Below are 20,332 nucleotides of genomic sequence, written 5' to 3' on the forward strand. Positions count from 1 at the left end.
CCCCGGTGCATTTTGTGCGCTTGGCTTTTGTGACAGCCACAGAGTTCATGCGAGGGCGCTGGAGCCAGGCCCTCAGCTGCGCGAGGCGGGGTGGACGAGCAGGGTACAACTGTGACACTGGCTGGACGCCACCCCGGCACTGAGGATGTGAGGGATGGAGAAGGGAGAGCGAAGGGAGGGATGGGGAGGCAGCCTCACCGTATCTGAAAACTAGGGCTGGCAGATGGCTCTCCTGCCCCGTTCCCAGGACAGGGCTCGGTGTCTCCATGGAGAGCCTCCGCTCACAGCATCCGCTGAGAGCTGGGGGGTCCCCTTTGCTTCGCCTAGACTTTGTGTGGGAGTCGAGAGCTGCTCTGGTTTCCTGGGTCAATGCAGAGCGTTGTGGGTGAGGAACTAGAGCCCCAAGGTGCCACAGACTTAGGTCCAAATCCCACGAGATGTTGGGGAACGTGTTCCCTTCTTTGAGTCTAGTTTGGTTACTGGTAAAATGAGGATAACAGGGCGCCTGGGTGGCTTAGTCGGTTCGGCGTCTGCCTTTGGCTCAGGTCATGATCCTGGGCTCCTGGGATCGAGCCCCACCCACATCGAGCTCCCTGCTCAGCGGGGAACCTGCTTCTCCCTCTCACCCTTCCCCCCTGCTTGTGATCTCTCTCTCTCTCTCTCTCGCTCTCTCTCACTCCCTCTCAAATAAATAAATGAAATCTTTGAAAAGACAATAAGGGTAATAATAGTACCCAGCTCCTCTGCTGGTCGGGTGGCTTATATGAGATGGTGCCTGACGATGCTCAGCATGAATCTGGCCCCGTGCAGTGGCGAATGCAGTGGCTTGTTTGATGTGAGGCGGGACCTGCTGGGGCCTGGTTTCCTCTCTGGGATTTCCCCACATGCAGAGAATATTCTGTAATGTTGCTTCTACGCTTTGGTGGCAGCGACACAGAGAACAGCCATATTTTGGGTGGGAATGAGCAGAATGACGGGGCCAGGGCGAGGGGCGCTGGAGTCCGGAGCAGAGGGGATGGGGGCAGAAGCCAGGCAGGAAGAGTAGCCCTCTCCCTCCATCCTCCGTGGAGAGGACCCTCTGCGGGGGGCGGGGGGGTTCTCCCCCAGCCTGGGTTTGCTGGGGAGTGATTGCTTCCGGCAGGAGTTTGGCCTCTTTCAGCCAAAAACGCAGTAGCAAGAAAATATCCTGGGATTCTTCAGGGACCCCAGAGCAAGCAGCTAATGGATGAAACCTTCCCACTCTCATTGCAGCCTGACAGAAAAGGCTCTGGGGTTTAAGTCCCACCTCAGGAGCATTCTGTCATCGGAATCCATTTCTGTAGCTGCTAATGCCACACAGCAGTGGAAGTGACAAGAAGCCTCAGACACGGGACAGAAGGAATCAAAGAATACTAACTTCTCCCCGAGGGAAGGAAGGCAACAGGAAAAACTAGGATTCACTACAGAAGTTTGAACCAACAATCTCTACCAATGGAGACTGTAGATTTACGATGCTCTCCGTTTCTCTCGCAAACCACAACAACTGCCGTTCACATAGTCCCGGTGCTCAAGGTGAATAGGCTACTGTGTAGAATGTTCGTTAGACCATTTATCTGCTTATCAGGAAGTCGGCACTGTTTGTATCCAGGCTGGTTTATGCCAGTTCCATGTGTTAGTGTAATGATGTAATGTAGTTACTCTGTAAACCAATAAAACGTAAGCGCGACAAGAAAGTTATTCTTGCTAAGAAAACTAACTGGACTGCTTTGGAAAGACGAGACTCTGATTTCCTTAAAAATGCCGTGTAGTGAGGATCGCTGGGACAAATGTAAGTGGCTGGAACACATAACAAAAATCTAGAAAGATCCTACAGCCAAATTACTTCCCAGACATCAAAGTTCTTATCCAATGTTAAATAAAGATGGAATTTATAGATGTTCTATTATAGGAGAGGTTTGCGCAAGTAAAAGGACAACCTCTCATCAGAAAAAGATCTTGGCCCTCTATCAAGACATTGGCAAATCAATATATATGTGTATCTTCTAAATTAAAATAAAATGTATCTTTTTAATGGCTGTTCCTTTCTTCAACCAACTTTTCCAATTGGCCAATCAACACATGGGTTGTCCCCACCGCACTGGATAGGATAGGAGAACACCCACTGGATACTGAAATCTGTCCTTTTCCATACATTTTCTACCCTTTTTTTCCTAAAACTGAACAGCCCATACGGTGTTACTGCAGAGTTAGATTTCCCACGAGCTACAGTCTCAGAGTTGTTCCTCAAAGAGACAGTGAAAGCAAGGTGGGGAAGGGGGGCTTCGACTAATCAAAATATGTTTGGGGAAAGCTTCGAACCATGCCCCCTCTTGTGAATTCACAATGTCCCTAGTACACTGAGAATCAAGAACCGAGCTAAACTCTGTATAACCCAGATTTTCCCAAACTCCTTTACCTCATCTTGGGAGCAACACCTATAACATCCTATAAAGGTACACACTTTGGGAATCAAATCTTTAGGGTCCACGTAAGAAGTATAACGTATGATCCCTATTCTGGAGCAATTTACAACTGAGTCAGAGATACGCGACATGTACATTTGACACAGACACATATACACAGAACAGGTAAGTAACAGTGTTCGTCAGTATGTTTTTTAGGTTCAAATGATGGTAAAAATCAATAGATGTTATAGATCAGAACAACAGGTCAGGCATCCACCTCTAATTTTCACAAACTGTGGGCCTTGGTCTCAAAAACTTGCTCTTAGTCCACGGTTCTAGATAGTTCAAAGAGGATTCACATTTCCTAAATGTGCCTGTGTACCATCTTTGGCTCTTTATATAAGTTATCTCATTTAGTTTTGTAAGCGTGGGAAATGGGTATCATCTTTTTTCAAAGAAATCGACTCCGAGAGATTGCATAGCCCGTGGCGGGACCTCAATTCGTACCCCTCTGTCTGGCTTCGAAGCCTGCGTTCTTTTTGCTGTGCCCTTGTTACCCAGTCTTTATAGCCTCTCCTGAGCTGGGGTTTGGGGGCCTGTGCACCCACCAATATCTGGGTAGCCAGACTGATCCATGGCCAAGCCTGGGTCTGCAGGGGACCCCTGTGCCAGGCTGTGTCCCTAGAGCCTGGACTTCTCCCCATCCCCTTCCTTCCCCAGTCCAGAAGTTCTGAGTTGTGACTGTTTTTTTTTTTTTTAAAGGCCTGGGGGTCACTCCCTTGTCCTCTCCTGATGGCCACTGTGAGGGAGGCATTAAGCGGCGGAGGACTTTGCCAACGTTAAGTGCTTTATTAATAGTATCCGCACTGAGTGCACTCTGAGCTGGAGAGGGTCCGGGGGGGGGGGAGGGTGTGGGCAGAAGGTCCTACTCATGCTTTTCAGCAAGCCCTCTCCATGGTTCCCAGTCCCTTTGGTGGAGCTGATCTGGGTCCTTCCTTCTCTTCCGCTGTGTGCTCAGCGACTTCCCCCTCTCTCTTCTCCGCCTCTACCTTCCTCTGCCATCCCCTGTCCAGGGGGCAGTGGCCACGGAGTGGAAAGAAACAGCCCTAAGCTATAGAGGGGTGCTCAGCAGGGAGGGGGCAAGAGGGCAGCCTGTGAACTGAAGTCTGCAGTCAGAGAGCAGACACAGCCAGGAGGGGCTGATAGGATGACCCTCCAGTCTCTGGCTCAGACTTATGTCAGGGGCGAGATGCAAATGGGGAGTGGCAGGCAGCTGAGGCAGGGGCCCCGGGACGGGTGATCGGGGTCAGCATGGGGTGCTGGCCTGGGCGCCTGGGCTCGTGGGCGGGGGAACTGGTCTGGCAGTCTCCTCTCCTTCTTAGCCTTTTCTCCCCCTCAGAGGTGAGGCTGTGGGTGTGTTCCCATCAGTCGTCAAAAATGCATGGCGTGGGGGAGGTGAGGCAGGAAGGACAGGGCACTAACATTGATTAAGCACCTCAGTGTGCCAGGGTCTTGGCAATTGCTGCATTGCTTCCTGGTTCTCTTCACAAGAGGTGAATGTGTCCAGGTTACAGAGTCAGAGGTAAAGTCTAGACCTGAGCTCAGGTTTGGCCACCGCAGGAGCCCATGAGCTTTCTACCACACCTGCAGTCTGTGGTTACACATCACTGTGCTGCGGTGGGTGGAGCCAGCTCTGGACCCATGGGGGGGGTGGGCGGAGAGGAGCGCCTGCCCCCATCTTGGCTGTGATGGGCCAGCGCACAGAAGATCCTTCCCCAGGGAGCCCCTCTTCCCACGGGTGGGCTGGGAGCTGTAGCATGGACACCGGGCTCACAGGGCCACTGGGGCGCTCTGGCGGTGTGGAAAACCAGAACAGGCAGGAGGCCTGGCATCCCTGCCCCCATCTTCAGCCACTGATTCAGAGCTGCTCCCAAGAAGCCTGAGGATGGACCTGGCCCTGGCTCCCGGGCTTCATCACTAGGCTCTCAGAGTCTCTCCGACCTCTTCCCCTCACCTTGCCCCTTGGCCTTCCAGCCCCCTCTCTCCAAATTAGGTTCCTCTAGGTGGTGCTTTCCAAAGTGTGCTTCCTCAGCAAAGCCCTGGGGCAGCTCCAAGACCCTAGAGCGGGGAGGGGGGTGGACAAGTTGGGGGCAGAGAGGCAGAGCCCCAGCCCCACTTCGGTCACCACAGAGCAAGTCTTCCTGTTCACTGGGTTATGCGGCCCAGCGCTTCCGGGCCAGAGTCCCTAAGAATCCTGTATCGGAGAACCACAGCCCAGGCTCAGGCTCCGTGGCTTCTGGAGGTACTCCCATTTCAAATAAAGTGTTGTTGATTGACCAGCTGATTAATTCCCACGATCCATTTGATTTCTATCCCCTCTGAAGAAAGAGTTTCCCTTACTCCTTGTTCTTCCTCACAGGCCAAGACAAGACAGTCCCTTAGTATTTGTTTGTATGGATCTATCTTGGTACTGCCATGCTAGGCCAAGACCTCGCAGACTGCTGGAAGCCTGCTGGTGCTTCCAGAATCTACCTCCCACCCTGGGTACACACACACACACACACACACACACACACACACACACACACGTGCACACATGCATGCACACCCTTCACAATCGGCCCAGACATGGCCATTGGCCTTCATTTACTACTACAGCTCTTGGATGATGCTAGGGGATTATAGTTTTGAATTCATTCCTGACATTCAACCACAGCCCTGTCTGTTGCAACTAACCCCGCACACAGCACATGACTGCTATCATGTTAGTGCACACAGCAGGCTCTTTATAGACATTACGTTTATACCCGAGGCTTGGTCGCCATTTTACGGAAATGGCCACAGAGGCTCATGAAGGCAGTTGTCCTGCACCAGAGCTGAGCTGGTCATGTGAGGAGGGAGATTTCTCCCTGGGCTGCTGCTCTTCCAGACCTGATGGTCGCAGCCACCGCTGCCCAGCACGGTGCCTCATCCGGCTGCTCTGATCAGAGGGACAGGGGAAAGGGGACACACATCTGCTGCTACCCCAGAGGTGAGGACTCTGGGAAACAGAAGAGCCCTGGCTGAGGATCCACGTTTTCTTCCCTGGGAGAAGGGCAGGAGAGTGCATGGCTGCCCACAGCAACCACCGTCCTGGCCCCACAGAATCTTACCCCGTCCCTGAAACACTTGCTCAGGCCTCAGCTCGCCTCAGACTATGTCTGTCCTCATTCCCTCACTTGATGTCACACTTCTTCGTGGCAGCAGCAAGCACCAGAGAGCCTCCCAGCTTTAGATCCCACTAGAGTGGGTCCATAGTGGTCCCTCTCCTCTGCCTTGGCCTCTGGAAGATGGGATCCCTATCAGAGATCCTCTCTCTGGGGCCACGCCCTCTGTAGATCCAAGGATGACCGCAGAGTCTGGAACCTAGGGGGTTATTCGTACTCCACGCTGCCACTCCACACCCCCAATACACGCACACTCACCATGAGATGCTGGAAGAGCCAAGAACGCATTATATTGGTGGCATGCTTGGGCAAGACTCCTCGTTTGTTCTTGGACTTCTTATCCTCATTGTCCAGGAGGGAGGTGAGGTCAAGGTTAACCTTCAGGGCACGTGGAGAAAAAATCAGCATCAACAGCCTGGCGGGCCAGCAGCTAGGGACCTGTTGCCATAGTGATGGCAGGCTCTTGCTGCCAGCCCCCTTTTCCAACTCATTCTTAGGGCCCTGGGGAGGTCACCTTTCCTTTCACTCTGCACCAGCCCCTCAGAGAACGGGAGACAGGGAGAAGGAGAAGGAGGAAGAGGAGAAGGGGATGAGAGAGGACACAGAGGAAACAGGGACATGCAGAGGGTAGAGGAGAGACAAATTTGCCAGAAACCATCCACTAGTTATTAGCATTTCTAGGTTACTTCACGGTTTGCAAAGCACCTTCCTCCCCATCACCGTGGTTAGCACTGACAGCAGCCCCGGAAGTTGGTAGGGCTCTGTGCAGGTGGTGTTAATCCCCCTTCTGTGGATAAGAGCTCTGAGGCTCAGGAAGGTCAGGTGACTTATCCAAGATGACAGAATTAATGTCACATCTCAGGTCTGACTTCACATCTTCCTCCCCCAACCTGTGTGTGTGCTCTATCCCACTGAGCTACAGAGTGGCTCTGGCTAGAGACCAGGGATGGGAGATGCAGAATCCTTCGACATAACCCTGAGGGGTAGAAATCCCAGGAGTTGATGAAGCCTTTCAGAGCCCCAGCTTCCGATCTGTAAAGTGGGGGTAATGATACCTCTTAGAGGAATAATGAGGATTAAGTGAGTCACTTGTGTAAAGGGCCTAGCAGAGAGCAAACAGTTATGGTTGTCCAACCCCCCCACCTGTGCACATGAGCACACGCCTGTGCACACACACTCACCTGCGTATTCTGGATCTGGATGGCTCCCTGGGGGATTGCTTGGGTGACCACCTGACCCTGGGAGGTTACCATGGTAACTGGCTGGTATAAGGCTCCACCTGAGGAGACAACCAGTTTTTGGGTCCCCTGCCATGGGGGTGGGTAGGAGTGAGGGCAAGCAGGATTTCCAACTCACTTGGCACTCCCATGTAAACACCTTCTATTCTGGAGACACTCAAGCCCCTGTTGGGGAGCGATGGGGTGGGAATGGGGTCCAGAGAACAGAGCTTCTGGTGGGAAGTGTTTGGGGGCAGGGACAACAGCTTTACTTGGTCTTTGAGAGACTCATGAGACTTTGACCCAAATTTGTTCCAAAATATCACAATCAGGTGTTGGTGCTAGCCATCTATAAACTTACAGAACACTTTAGTCAAGAAATTGAACTGGAAGCCCCTCCTTGGCAGGGGGCACCCCTCCCATTTCCTAAGATTGTTTGTACGGTACCCTGCCCCCCACCCCCTGGAATCCCCTTGGGGCCACCCCTTCTCCTCCCAGGGGTGTTCCCCATAATCCCCTGCACCGACCTGACACCACTTGTGAGTTGACGGTTGTCATGGCGATGTTGCCCTGCTGGAGCGCTGAGGCTGGGACCACAATCCCCTGGGGGTTATTGGAGACTCCAGACATGGAATTGGGGGAATTCTGCAGGAGGTCCTGGCAGTAAGGGAGGCGTGGTTTGTGACAATGTCACTAAATGCTTAGAAGCCACAGCCCCAAACTTCTCCTCTCCCTTTCTCCCTTCCTGTCTTCCTTCCTCCCTTTTTCCTGCGCCTCCCAGGACCCAAATCTGAAAGGCAATTCTCATGGCCTTCTAGAAGCAGTGAATAAAAAGGCTCAATATTAAAAACCAACCAACCAACCAACCAACCAACCAGCCAGCCAGCCAACCAACCAACCAACCAACAATATTTATCCACTTAGACATTCCGTTCTTCTGAAACCTGAGACACAAATCACCTCATAAACCAGTGGTCCCCACTTCGGCTTCACTTTGGAATTTCCAATACTGATGCCTGGGTTCTAACCCCAGAGATTCTAATTCAATTGGTTAGGGGTGTGGCCGGGACTTTGGTGTCTTACAAGCTCCCTAAGTGGTTTTAGCGTGTGGCCAGGGTTGAGAACCAGGCTTTATCTGCCTAGCACCTCTTCACCCTTCACACTGAACTGTCTTCAGATGCCTTCCCTGACACCCTCTCCCCCTGAGAACCTCACTTCCTCACGTACCTATATCACATTATTTATTACACCCAGCTCCACACACAAGTGGCCTCCAACGTTTTATCTTTGTATCCTGAGCATCTAACTCAGGTGCCTGGCACACAGTGGCCACTAAAATCATTGTTCAATAATAATACAAAAACAGCCACCCTAGCCTCTTTAGAACCTGCGTTCTAAGGGCATCTCATAGGAGCCTCAACCTCAAGCCACCCTTTGGCACATCTCATTGATTCCTTCCTTTTCCCCAGGCTGCCAACACAGAATCCCACTGCAGACAGAGTCTTCCTTTGCCCCACATTGTCAACCAGCCAGCCCCCGTTTCTCCCAGGAAACAATCCTTGCAGTTTGTTTTTGCAGCAGTCAAAGCAGATAAGAGCATTTTTTCCTGGCACTCTGGTCCCCTCGTCATTGCCATGTCACAGCTGGGCCAGGAAGTGCTTGGACCTGATGTGGAGGGATTCCGCATGCCATGCATGAGGGGACGGAGCTTGGTCGCAGCCTCCAGGAAGCATCAATAAACCCTCCCTGCCTGGGGGCTGGGCTCTTGCTCAGGGCGGGGAGAAATTGTGGGGAAGGAATTGGGTGTGTGAGAGGTTGGGGTCTCTAGGCTTTATCTGGAGAAAGCAAGAACGGTGGCCAATGAGGTGCCGTGGAAGGAGCTCTGGGAGACCGGCCTGGGTCCCTGAGCACCTCCGACTACAGAGCCTCATCTGAAAACAGGGCTTGAACCAGGTAACCTGTCTGATGACCATCTAGGGCTGACGCTCTCATGCACACAGCTTGGAGTCATAACGCAATGAGCTGTAAGAATTTAGACAGGTAGGGTGCCTGGGTGGCTCAGTTGGTTAAGCAACTGCCTTCGGCTCAGGTCATGATCCTGGAGTCCCGGGATCGAGTCCCGCATCGGGCTCCCCGCTCAGCGGGGAGTCTGCTTCTCCCTCTGACCCTCTTCCTTCTCGTGCTCTGTATCTCTCATTCTCTCTCTCTCTCAAATAAATAAATAAAATCTTTAAAAAAAAAAAAAGAATTTAGACAGGTAAACAGTCAAGAAAATAGACCACCACTGGGGGAAAAGAAGGCCCCAAGCTCCCTGACTTTCGTTTTAGGACTGGGAGAGAAGCTTGGGCTTTTAGCCTCCAGGGAAGGTCTAGAGTTTCTTGGAGCCAAACTCTTGGTCTTCCCACTCAAGCGGTTCAAGTCTAATACTGAGGCCCACCTTCTGAAGCCTAAAAACTGGAAGAGCCCTTAAAAGCCAACTCCCTGAGCGCACATAAGGAACTGAGGCTTCTTAGACACCCAAGTGACTCACCCAAGGCCCCCAGCTGGTTTGCCGCAATGGGACTAGAACACAGCCCTCCTTCATCCACAAATACTGAACACCCACCTTGTGCCAAGAACCGGACTACGAGGTGCTCCTGGAATCATAGGGGTTCAGTACATAGTTACTGGAGGCAAGGTGAACAGGTAAAACAATCAAACCCCCGAAGTAAAGAGGCAGCATGGGCTACAGAGGGAAGACCATGGACTTGGGAATCAGCAAATCCTGGCCCTTCTGGGAGCCTCAGTCTCATTTATGAAATGTGTCTGGCCCACTGCTAACATCCAGGAGCCCTCAAAGCCTGTTTTTCAGCTCTGTGTCCATCTAAGGTTGATCCTGCCCTCGTCCCAACACCCCCGCCAACCATTCTCACAGGACATAAACCAATGTTGGTGTCATTGGAAGCTGAAGCAAAGCTGGATGGTAAATGTAATAGAAGAGGGTGTCATCCCTCCATGCCTTTCACCCTAAAACTAATGGAAATGGCTTTTCACTAATCTCTTGTCTGGAATTATTCATGCCACGGTACTCCTCATCGGGGAAAGGCATTTGGGAATTTCAAACATAAAAAGTTGCCCCAGACTTGCTTTTTCCCTGAAAAAAAGTATCCAGCAAGGTTAGGAAAACACAAGCAAAATCAGTAAAATAAATACAAGATGTGGGCCTTGGGATTCAACCAACACACATTTTTTGCCAGCCAGAGGCAGGAGGGTAAGCTATCGCCTGGATACTTCATCTGCTTACTCACACTCTGGCTGGTTCTCTGCCCTGCGGTCTTGCTGACCTCCACGCCAGGTTCTGGGTTTGGGACTAAAGGCAATTTATGCATTAGATCAGACTCTTCTCATTAGATCACTACCTTCTCCTACTCTGGGGTCGTTGGCTGGAACATGCCGAGAGGCAGCCAAGTTATATCAGCAAAGGAATGGAGTATCGAAGACCATGGGCAGGGCTAGGGCTAGCCCCATCTTAGCTGGGCAAAAAAGAGCAAGGAAAATCTGGGCCTCCCTGAGGTCTGGGGAAATAATATCCATCCCCTACACACAGAGTGTCAGGGTCATTGAACCAGACCTTACAAAAACAGATCACCTCTGTGATCTGTATTTGTAAAAACCGCCCTCGGCTGGTTCCACAGATCAATGGCTCTGAAACTACCTATTTATTACACACATCGAATATTAGCATTCTTTTACCATGCTATTTCATTTTAATCTCCTCACTACTATGGGAGAGATGATTCTATTTGCCTGAAGAGGAACTGAGGTCCAGAGAACCAAAGTGACTTCCTAGAGTCACGCAGTTGTGCCTCGAACCCAGGTCCTTAGGCTCTGAGCGCAGCACTGATGCTCGCTTGGAGAGATGCGCTTTGGAGTCAGACATCCCGGCTCCACGTAAGCAGGGTGCCTGGCACATGTAAGCACTCAATAAATCACTTTCCACTTCCTTGGGCTAAAGCCACTCAACGAGGGAGCTGAGTTCGGCACAGCCAGGATTTAAAAACCTGTCCTAGAAGATCCTAGAGCCGTTTGGGTTCTTTACTTAGTAGCAGTGGAGATTCAGCTGGGACTGCACACCGAGCCGCGGTGGTCCGTCCTCGCCTCGCGCCCCCCTCCTTCACGCCTCCTCACCGAAGACATTCCCGGGACCCAGCCAAGACCCACAAGTGGGAGCTGCGACCCTGTCTTGAATGAGCTCTGTGACCTGACTGCCGCCATTTCAGGGGGAGCCGCGGGTCTAGCTCTCTTGAGCCTTCGTCTCTACAGAGATGATGAGGCTCTGAATCTCTGGGAACAGTCTACGGCTTTTCCGAGGGAGGAGCTAATACAGCAGCAGTGGAAGCCCCTTGGGGAGAAAAATGTTGGCTAAGCACACAGTATTTTTATCTTCTTGACAGCTTCCTCTTGAGGCTTATCAGACTCCCAAGCAGGTGGATGATGCTCTGTCTAGACCCAAACAGAGCTGTTTCCTTCCAGACTCCTTAGCGCCCATAAAGAAGTGAGAAGCACATGTGAACAGGTTTTAGCGACATGCTTCAGCATTCAGAGTCTCACATCCCTGCCCCAATTGTCCAGGAACCAGGGGCTCAGAGCTGGTTATCTAGCTCAAGAACTCCGCCTTGTCCCACCAGAAACATGGCCATGGTGTCCCCAAGCCTCTGAAAACTGCTGGAAGCCTGGCTTCCCTGGTGGAGCCATCCCACCAAACTGGGGTGTGTGTGGGCTCCTACTTTCTAGTAGCAAGATTTGCTTTCCAAGTAGGACAAGGTCCTAAAGCTGAAAACTTCCCTAGAGTTTCCTGGGAATGACATCTCCGGGCCTGGACCAAGGGACCCAGGACTTGGATGGAAACATACGAGCTGGGCTCCACAGGCCTCCCCAGAAGCTGTCCCACTGACGATCCTTGTGTGCTGTTTTTCTGAGACACAGAGAGGCAGAGAGCCTCTCTGAAGTGGGCAGACCAGCTTTAGAATGGCTGAGAGCTCGCACCTCCTAAACCCCGTGGACCAGCTGCAAAGCCTTCACTGCCTCACGCCATCGGCCACGGTGGTCACTTGGGTGAGTTTTACTCCAAATCTCATTTTGGAACAACAACAAAAAAGATGATTTGTTCAAAAGGAAGGCCTTCCTAAGGACAAGTGAAAGGTTCTGGGATCGCGCCTGGATGCGGAGGGTGTTCAGGTGGGGTGTGTGTGGCACAAAGGAATGGACTATGGCTATGAACTCTGACCTCATGGTCTGATGTCAGCCCGGGGGGAGCCGGCTCAGTCCCTGGAACCACCAGTCTTCACTGTTAATAAGTAAAGGGCTTCTGTTGCCCGGGGAAACGAAATTTCCACCAAAGGAAGAAATTCCTGGAATAAACTGATGGGAGGAAGAAAGGAAGGAGTGAAGGCAAAGACGGATAGAAAAATTTTCCTTTAAGTTATTTTGAAAGAGCTGGAATGTTTATCTTACCAGGATGCCTGTGGAACAGGGGACATGAACTAGATGACACTGCAAAGGTCCTTCCGACTGATGATTTTAGAAAAACCAATGCCATTCCCTAGGATCTACTGTGTGTGTGTGTGGGGGGGGGGGTTGGTAAACAGGTGGAGCGGGTAGGAGTTGGAGGGGGCAGTACATCCTATGGGGCCCCGCTGTCTGCCATCCACCTCCAGGCCACTAGGGGTCTCTGCTGATCCACCAGCTCAGATTGCTCTCCCCCAAACCCTCCCTGGAGGACAGGTCTGTGGGCTAACTGGCCTGGGCTGGGGGGTGGGGACTTGGTCTGGGGTGCCTCACTTCTGCTGGAAAGCTTGGTCTGGACTCATCCTGGGCATGCCCGTGGCCCATGCTCTTGACTCCTTCAATGCTTCCTGGTGGCCTGATATACTGGACATAAAGCATAATGGTTCTCTTTCTTATGCGTGTGTCTTCTTTTCCTAGCTTTGGTTGCAGATATTTTGAGGGAAAGAGTGTTCTTTCTTTGAATTCCCCCAAACTGCCTACCACAGTGTTGGGTGCATGATAGATGCTCAATAAATGCATGGCCTGACTGGGCTTTGGCCCTGGGATGGTTTGTTTGAGTGTGTGTGTGTGTGTGTGTGTGTGTGTGTGTGTGTGTGTGTGTCTTACAGGGGTGGGGAGGTTGCCCCTGTCCCCAGACACGCTGTTCCTGGCAGTGTCCCTCCATTCTGGCAGGGCCAGAGTCCTGTCTTTGGCTGGGAAGAGCTGGGCTCCCAAACTCAGGGAAGCCAACACATGTAAACAAGCCACCTAATCCTATTGCTGTTCCGTTCCTGCTGGGGGCTTTAGTCTCAAGGGAAAGGCGCTTCTGGCCTGTGGGGACAAGGGGCAGCTACCACTCTTAAGGAACATTCCTTCTGGGAAGGAGAGAACTGCTCAGGTTTCACTGGCCTGGCAGGAAGGGCGGTCCTCATGGTGTCCTGGCACCCCCCTGGGCCGGAGGGCTGGGGGCTAGGATGGCAAAAGGGACAGCTTTGATGGCTATGGTGAGAGTGAGGCAGGGTAGCTCCCGGAACTCTACTTCCTGTCGCTGCGGTCTAAGGGTGCCCCCTTTCCATCTCAGTGGTGATCTTGCAGGATAGATTACCTCCCCCTCCTCCCACCGGCCTTAAAACTTCCTGGTCAAATCCAAGTGGATGCTTGGCCACCGGGCAGAACTTCCAGGGGGTGACTGAGGTGACTGTCCCCCACCTCCTTGACCTCCTGCTAATCTAGAGAATGCAAACTCCCTGTAGGTCAGTAGGCAAGTCCACCTGCCCCAGGTAGGGGTGTACTCACTGGCCGCTTCCTATTTTTTTAGAGAGTTAGCAGAGCTATAGAGTTCTATCTGCTCTGCCAAGCCCCACATCTCAGAGCTGGGTTCACTCTGTGCCTTTCTTCTCCCAATTAGCAAGTCTAAAGTCTTGCTTCCCAGCAATGGGTTTCTGGGTTTCTTGCTCTCTAGTCTCCAAATCGCTGCTCTAGAGCTAAGGGGGTCACCCATCCCCACCCAGGGCCCAGGACCCCCGGTTCTTCCTATGTGTCACACAAAAAAAACCCAAAGACTTATTATTAAGTTGAACATAGACTCCAGAGCAACCTATCTCAGTCTCTGCTGCTTACTTGAGCCAGTGTCTTAACTTCTCTGAGCTTCTCTTTCCTGGGGGAGAAAATCATGTGCCCCTTGCAGCCTTGTTGTGAGGAGTAAATAAGGTAATATATGTAAAGCACACAGTAGATACGGTGTTTGAGATGTAGAGGAGGTTCGGGAAATGTTGACATTCTCCCCGCTCCCTGCCAGTTCTTCCTGGAGCGGCACACGAGGGGGCTACTCAATTAATTTGCCTCCGACATGTTTCCGACCCTTACCCCATCACCTACGCTGCCCACTACATCTCCCATCTTTGGTGATTGGCCATCCTTTTCAGCCTCAAAGCATAACTCCTCCAACTTGGTTGCAAGATAGTCCCCTTGTTATATCTGGAGGTCAGAGATCCTGCCATATCCACTTTGAGGTCCCTGGAACTCAGCAGGCTCAGTTGTGCTTGAACAGATTCATGGGGCCAGAATGAATGACCCCTCGTCCTTACCAGCTCCTTCTCTCCAGGGATTCTGAAAGGCTGTCTCTGTTCCTTACCTTCTCCCAGGCTTCTCTCTACACCAGGAGCACTCACTTTTGGCGCTCCCAAATAGCCTACCACCCCCTCCCCCTCTCCCTTCTTCCCTTGGAAGTCCTCCCAAGGCCAGAGAACCTGCAACTTCTCCAATCACAATGGGCAAAATCCTCCTGCTGGCCTATCTAATCCATGCTGAGGTTTGCTCATTCTGTCTCCAGGCAGGAACAGACTGTGGCCATGAGAGTGTACAGGCTTTCTCTGGGAGGAGGGGGAAGGGGGCTGAGCAGTGACGGGGGTAACCTGAAGCCACACATGTGGTTTGTTCAGTCCAGACCCCTGTCTCTGGCTGCTCCTTTCCTGCCTGCCTCAATGTTCCCTGGATCCGGAGCCTTCTATGGCTCACATAACTTATCTAGATCCTCAGGTGTGACTCACAGCTCCCTCGCACTGAGATTGGGAGCTCCTTTTGGATAATTCACTCATGCTCTCATAGGACCTAGCACGGTGCAATGCCCCCCAAATGCTTGGTGACTGAGAACTTCGGCTCAGTCCAATTTGCCCTGTGATAGGGCCCTGGCTTAGATCCAGCCCCACTGAAGAAAGAGGGGGGAGTTTCAAGTCAAATTGATACTTGAGCAAGGCGGGAGTTAGGTTCTCTCTAGTTGGTTTATGCCCTCTAGGAAAAGCCAGGAGAAGCCTGTCCAAACAGAAGTCAGAGTCTAGAGTGAGCCTCCTTACCGAGGAGGCTGCCCTTGCAAGAAGCCTGGGCTTGGAGGTGTGAGGAAGCTTGGATGTCTTCAGGTGCAGGTGGAACAGGATGGCTTCCCGGGGACGTGGGAAAACCTAGCTTTGGCCCAATTCCTTGGGAACCCTGGTTCAGCTCTCGGGCTTGGTGGAAGCCGTTTCCCTTACTCCCTACCCCCCTCCCACCCGCAAGAGACAGCTCACATTCCGAAATGGAAGGCCAAGCAGGGAAGGTGCCCAACTGCCATAGAGCTGAATGGGGACACAGTATGGCATCTGGGGCGGGTGGGGGGGTGGGGACACCAATTTGAATAAAAAAATGTCTCCCACTTTGCAACACAAGGCCAAATGATTAGCACCCAGGGAAAAACATGAGCCAGCAGTTTGCAACAAAGCTGGCGGGCACCTGGAATGTTGATCCTGAGGATCATGTTCCAGAGGGGAGACACCCCTCCCTGGGCCGGGCTGGTGCTCAGTGCGGCTATTTCAGGCTGGGGGTATTAAGGCTGAACCATGACGAATGTGAACCATTGTTTGTGTGCATGCGCACCCCCCCCCCGCCCCCACCACGGGCACACCCCCGCCACACACACACACACACACACACACACACACACACACACACACACACGCCCCAGACACTCTTTTTCTCTCTTCTTTCCCACATTGGCTCCCATGCCCTGATCCCCAGGCCAGCTTCCTGCACACAAAGTCTCTTGGCAGCTGAGGCCTCTCCTTCCCTAGGAAGGCCCGGCCAGCCCCGCATCCCCCAGCTCAGGGAGAGTGACAGGAGCCTTCCCTGGGAGGGTGGCGCGTCCTACGCACCCTCCCTCCTCCACGCACCTGGCTTCACACTGACCCTGCACCTCCCCAGCCTGCCCCTTCATCCCCCAGCCCTCAGCTGCTGCACTTCCTTTTCTCTCTCTTTTCCACCTGGGGCCTCCTCAGCCTCACTTCCCTTCTCCTCTAGACCTTCATCCTTCCTCTGCCTCCCTCCAGAGTTGTCTTTCTCTGCCTTTATCTTTCTTCTGATTTCTCCTTCCCTCCTTTGGCTTCTTCTGGCTTCCCTTGATCTGTGTCCATCTGTCTCCTTGTCTTACTTCTTTCCACAGATATTTACTGGCCGTCCACGCATCAGACCTTGGGTGAGCCGCCACCAGGCGTGGGTTATAACTGCATATAAAATAGTGTCTGTACTCAAAACACATCTGTTATCTAGGAGAGGAGAATAACACTTATACCAGCGACTCTGAGATAAAGTGACATGGGAGATTTACATATAAGTGGCCCCCAGTGTTCCAGCACTTAGTTGGGAGAAAGAAAAGGCCTTTCTGGATGGGGCTTCAGAGAGGCCTCCAGGGGAGAGCAGCCTTGTTACTGTCCTTGGGAAGAGGCCGGGTTTGGTCCTGCAGAGCTGTGGAAGTGTCGTCCGAGCAGACAGGCATGGGGGAATGTGGACCTGGGAACGCCTTGACTATCAGGCGAAAGGATGAGAAAACTCTGAGGACAATCAGAGCTTTTGAGCAGAAGGACATAAACAGAGTCTTAGGACCATAAATCCAGCAGCAGAAGCTGAAGAGGCATGTGTAGGTGTGTTTGTGTTTGTGGTGTGCGCGTGCACGTGTGCGTGTGTGCGTGTGTGTGGAGGGCCGAGGGCTAGCCAGAGAGGACAGGTGAGCAGGTTAGGAATCCATGGCAGCAGCGTGTGTCTGATTATCTCATTTACCCACTGAAGGCTGAACCTAGTAGGGGGCGGCAAGGCAGAGGCAATGAAAGGGACAGGTTTGAGAAATTCCAAATAGAAACATCTTGCCAAGTGTCCTGTCTTCTTTTTCGAGCTTGTCTTTGTTTTTGCCTGATTATCTGAGTTCCTCTTTCTAGGCAGATCAGAAGCCTTTCTGCAGTGGCCACCCCAGGGCCAGCTTGGCTGTCAGGCAGAGATCTGATATTTACAATGACGGGAATCAAAGTTCTCTCCTCTTTCCTCAAAGCTCAGAGGCCCCGAAGGCTGGGATCTCCCAGGAGGACTGACTTTCGCAGGCAGTGACTCCGCGCCCTGGCTCACCCAGAGCCCGTGTTATCCATCTCTGCCAACCCCGCGTCCCCAGTGGCCCTGCCTGCAGCAGACTGCCTTGTCGGCCCCAGGACCCCAACCTGGAGGGGGCCCGCTGTGGCTGCTAAGCCCTCTGGCCCTCCACTCCTCCCCCACTACCCTGGTACAGCCCCAGTGTCAGCCCTCGAGGTAGACTTGGAGAGCCCAGGAGGGGAAATCCAGAGCCTCTCCAAGGACCTGATTATTTCCAAAGACTTGTGCTAATTTTCTGATATGATCCTCACATCTCTGTGAGGCACTAAATCCTCATTACTTTTCCTGACCGATGCATTCTAATTAGATCAACACTTAAAAAAAATTCACAATAGCCACAGGATGGCTTTCCATCTCATTAACTCCTCACTTATTATTTTCATGAAAATTACTGATAAAAATGTGCATCTCCGTTTGCTGAGGCCTCACAGCCTCCTCAGCTCCTATCTTGCATCTCTCCCGTCACCAGGCTGCGCAGCGTCGCCATGGTAACCCACAATAATAGAAACTAATAAATTACAAACGAGATGCTCGTTGAGCAATTATTGTCCTCTTTTATGCAAGTTTCTTGCTAATTTTGATCATAAGGGAAAGTACAATAAGACTCTGAAGGAATGAGTCTATTTCAAGAGAATATTAGCAAGCAGAAGCCTGGGCGGCTGTTTTTAGATCTGTAATAAAGTGAGTTGGTGATTTCAAGCAATGGGAAGAGGAAATAAACTTCTTGCCTCATGTCCCATGCAGTACTCACTGTTGAGTCCCCCAGAGATCCCTTTGGATTTGTGCAAGGTGGGGCTGGCCTTCTAGGAGGCCCCCTGACCCTTCCCCTGCCTCTACAACCTGGAGGGATGGATCAAGTGTGCTGGCCCCTAAAGCTTAGAGATAAAAATGGCACCACCTATCTTAGGCACTTTTTCCAGCGCCCATCATTCTTAGAAAGTTTACCCTTTTCCCCAAGCCTGATTGTCTCATGAGAAGAGGTTACTGTAAGCCTCCTGGGGCCCTCCATCTGTCTGTCCCAGACTCGGGGACTCAGTGGGAGGGAAGAAAGTGGTGAGCTATGGCTTACGTAGATGTTGGTGAGCCCGGTGGAAAGGCATCACCAGGCAGTTTTCTTAGCTCCGTACGGTTTGGGGAAAATATTCCGCTCTGGAGAGAAGAGCCCATTCTCATCCAGAACACATAGCTGCCATTTCTACGTCCCCCAGCTCCCCCGATGAAGGTGGCGGGTGACTCTTGGGGGGGGGTGACTGGAGGTGACATCCACAGCGGCCCTGAACCTTAGGAAGACAGATGAGCCAGGGTAGGGCGAGCAACTGGAAACTGATCCGGGAGAAGCAGTCGCATGGGAAGCTGCCCTCATTCAGGGAAGGACCAAACCCCCCTTCTCAAGAACACAGAGAGCTCAGCAAGCCCTCTCGAGAAGTGTTTGGGGCTAAGAGGTCGGGGTCCATTCCCGGCTCTGCCCCTGCTTCATCTCAACACTTACGTGCATTTCTTAGGATATCTTGGGCCAGGAAGCCAGGAATCACTTTGGTCATTTTCTAAGGAATACCCATGCCCCAGTACGGTGAGTTCTGGTGCTGCCTGATGAACAGGAGTGGATCAGAGGAGGGCCCTCACGCTGAAAGTATCCAGTGAGTCTAAGCTCTTTTCCTAGGCCACCAGGGGACCTTCAGACATTCCTACACCTGGCTTAGGAGCCTGGCTTAGGAGATAGGACCCAGCCTTGTGTGTTACCTGTGAGTGAAGATTTATGGAGGGCTGATTGGGGGAGTAGGGTCCCCCGAGGTCATTCCTGAGCAAGTTATCGCTGTGCATCTTGGTTTTGAGGCAGGTGATGTACCGGTTACAAAAGTCCTTGCAGAGTTCATTGACTTTCTCCAATTCCAGCAGGTGAATTCTCAGGACCTGGATTGCCTTCACCATCTGAGGAGAGGAGGGGGAGGTGAGCTCAGGTGTTCGTATCACACTCCTCCTGCCACCTTGACCTCCTAAGCCCCAAGTCCACCAGGGAGGAGAAGCCCATGCCCTGCCTTAGGCATAAGCTTTCTCATCCATTGGATTTAAATTCTAGTTATGGTTTGCATGCTTTTAGCCCACTGTTAACACAACCGCTCTCGAGTAAATGGTATTTGGAGAACCATCGAGCTAAAAGACAGGTCTCTGGCCCCGACCCTGCCACTCCTATCTGGGGGACCTCGGGCAACTGGTCTGCATCTTGTTGTTGGAAAAGTGGGGATAATTATGCCCTCCTTAACAACCTTCTAGGTTTGTGGAAAGGATTGTAGGAGGGAACGTAGAAGCTGCAAAGTGTGGAGCGCTGAGCAGGCATGAGGAAGCTGGAGATCGGAGCTCTTGTGGGCGCCTCCAGAAGTCAGGGACTGTCTGTTCTTAAGCATGTATTCTGAGGGCCTCATGTGACACAGGTCACCTTGCAGATGCCCCATTGATACTTGCTGACTGACGGGATCATCCCGCATGACTTAGCTGGGCTCTGAACATCGAGCTGTCCTGTGCCCTTTGGATTGTTGGACGTGTGACTGTCCCTCTTCAGATGGACACTCCCCACCCTTCATGGCAAGAGGCTAGTTCTCAATTGGAGCTTTTCTCTTTATCATGGTTATTATTAGACCAAGACAATTGCTACGGGCGGTTTGGAAGTCAAGGAGGAAAATAACTGCCCTTGACCCAATCACCGTAAAAGAATGATGATTTCTTTTTCTTTTCCACAGGCATCTATTTTAACATTGCTTTAGTCACTTTGTGCTTACAACTTTGTTAGTTTACCACATGTATTTTTCTATACAGCAGCACCATCTTCTCTGTTGTCACTTCCAGCCTGCGAGCTTCTAGAAGGGAGAGAGGGTGTCTAATTTGCTCACCATGTTATCCTTGGCACCAACACTCTGGACACTGAGTAAATATTTGTTGAATGGGTAAAAATTATTCAGTAAATATATTTTTAATTGTTGCCTATTATTTCATGTGTGCCCTCCTTAACCAATCCCTCATT

General features: G+C 51.9%; 1 protein-coding gene across 4 annotated transcripts in view; it reads right to left on the reverse strand.

Moving 5' to 3' along the window:
• Positions 1-20,332, reverse strand: part of PKNOX2 (PBX/knotted 1 homeobox 2) — a 75,165-nt gene that overhangs the window by 12,088 nt on the left and 42,745 nt on the right. The window contains exons 4-7 of one of the 4 annotated variants that reach the window (XM_088017561.1): positions 19,057-19,245; positions 7,374-7,491; positions 6,811-6,908; positions 5,888-6,007 (exon numbers count right to left, since the gene is read on the reverse strand). In XM_088017561.1, the coding sequence (XP_087873687.1) occupies positions 5,888-6,007; positions 6,811-6,908; positions 7,374-7,491; positions 19,057-19,245 (525 nt within the window). Of the gene's footprint in view, positions 1-5,887; positions 6,008-6,810; positions 6,909-7,373; positions 7,504-19,056; positions 19,246-20,332 lie in introns of all 4 variants that reach the window. The other 3 variants (XM_028125962.2, XM_088017562.1, XM_088017563.1) reach the window with 3 other exon arrangements.

Source organism: Eumetopias jubatus, unplaced genomic scaffold, assembly GCF_037043125.1.
Source record: "Eumetopias jubatus isolate StellerSeaLion01/CBP00866 unplaced genomic scaffold, mEumJub1_p1.0 scaffold_13, whole genome shotgun sequence".
NCBI classification, from domain to species: domain Eukaryota; kingdom Metazoa; phylum Chordata; class Mammalia; order Carnivora; family Otariidae; genus Eumetopias; species Eumetopias jubatus.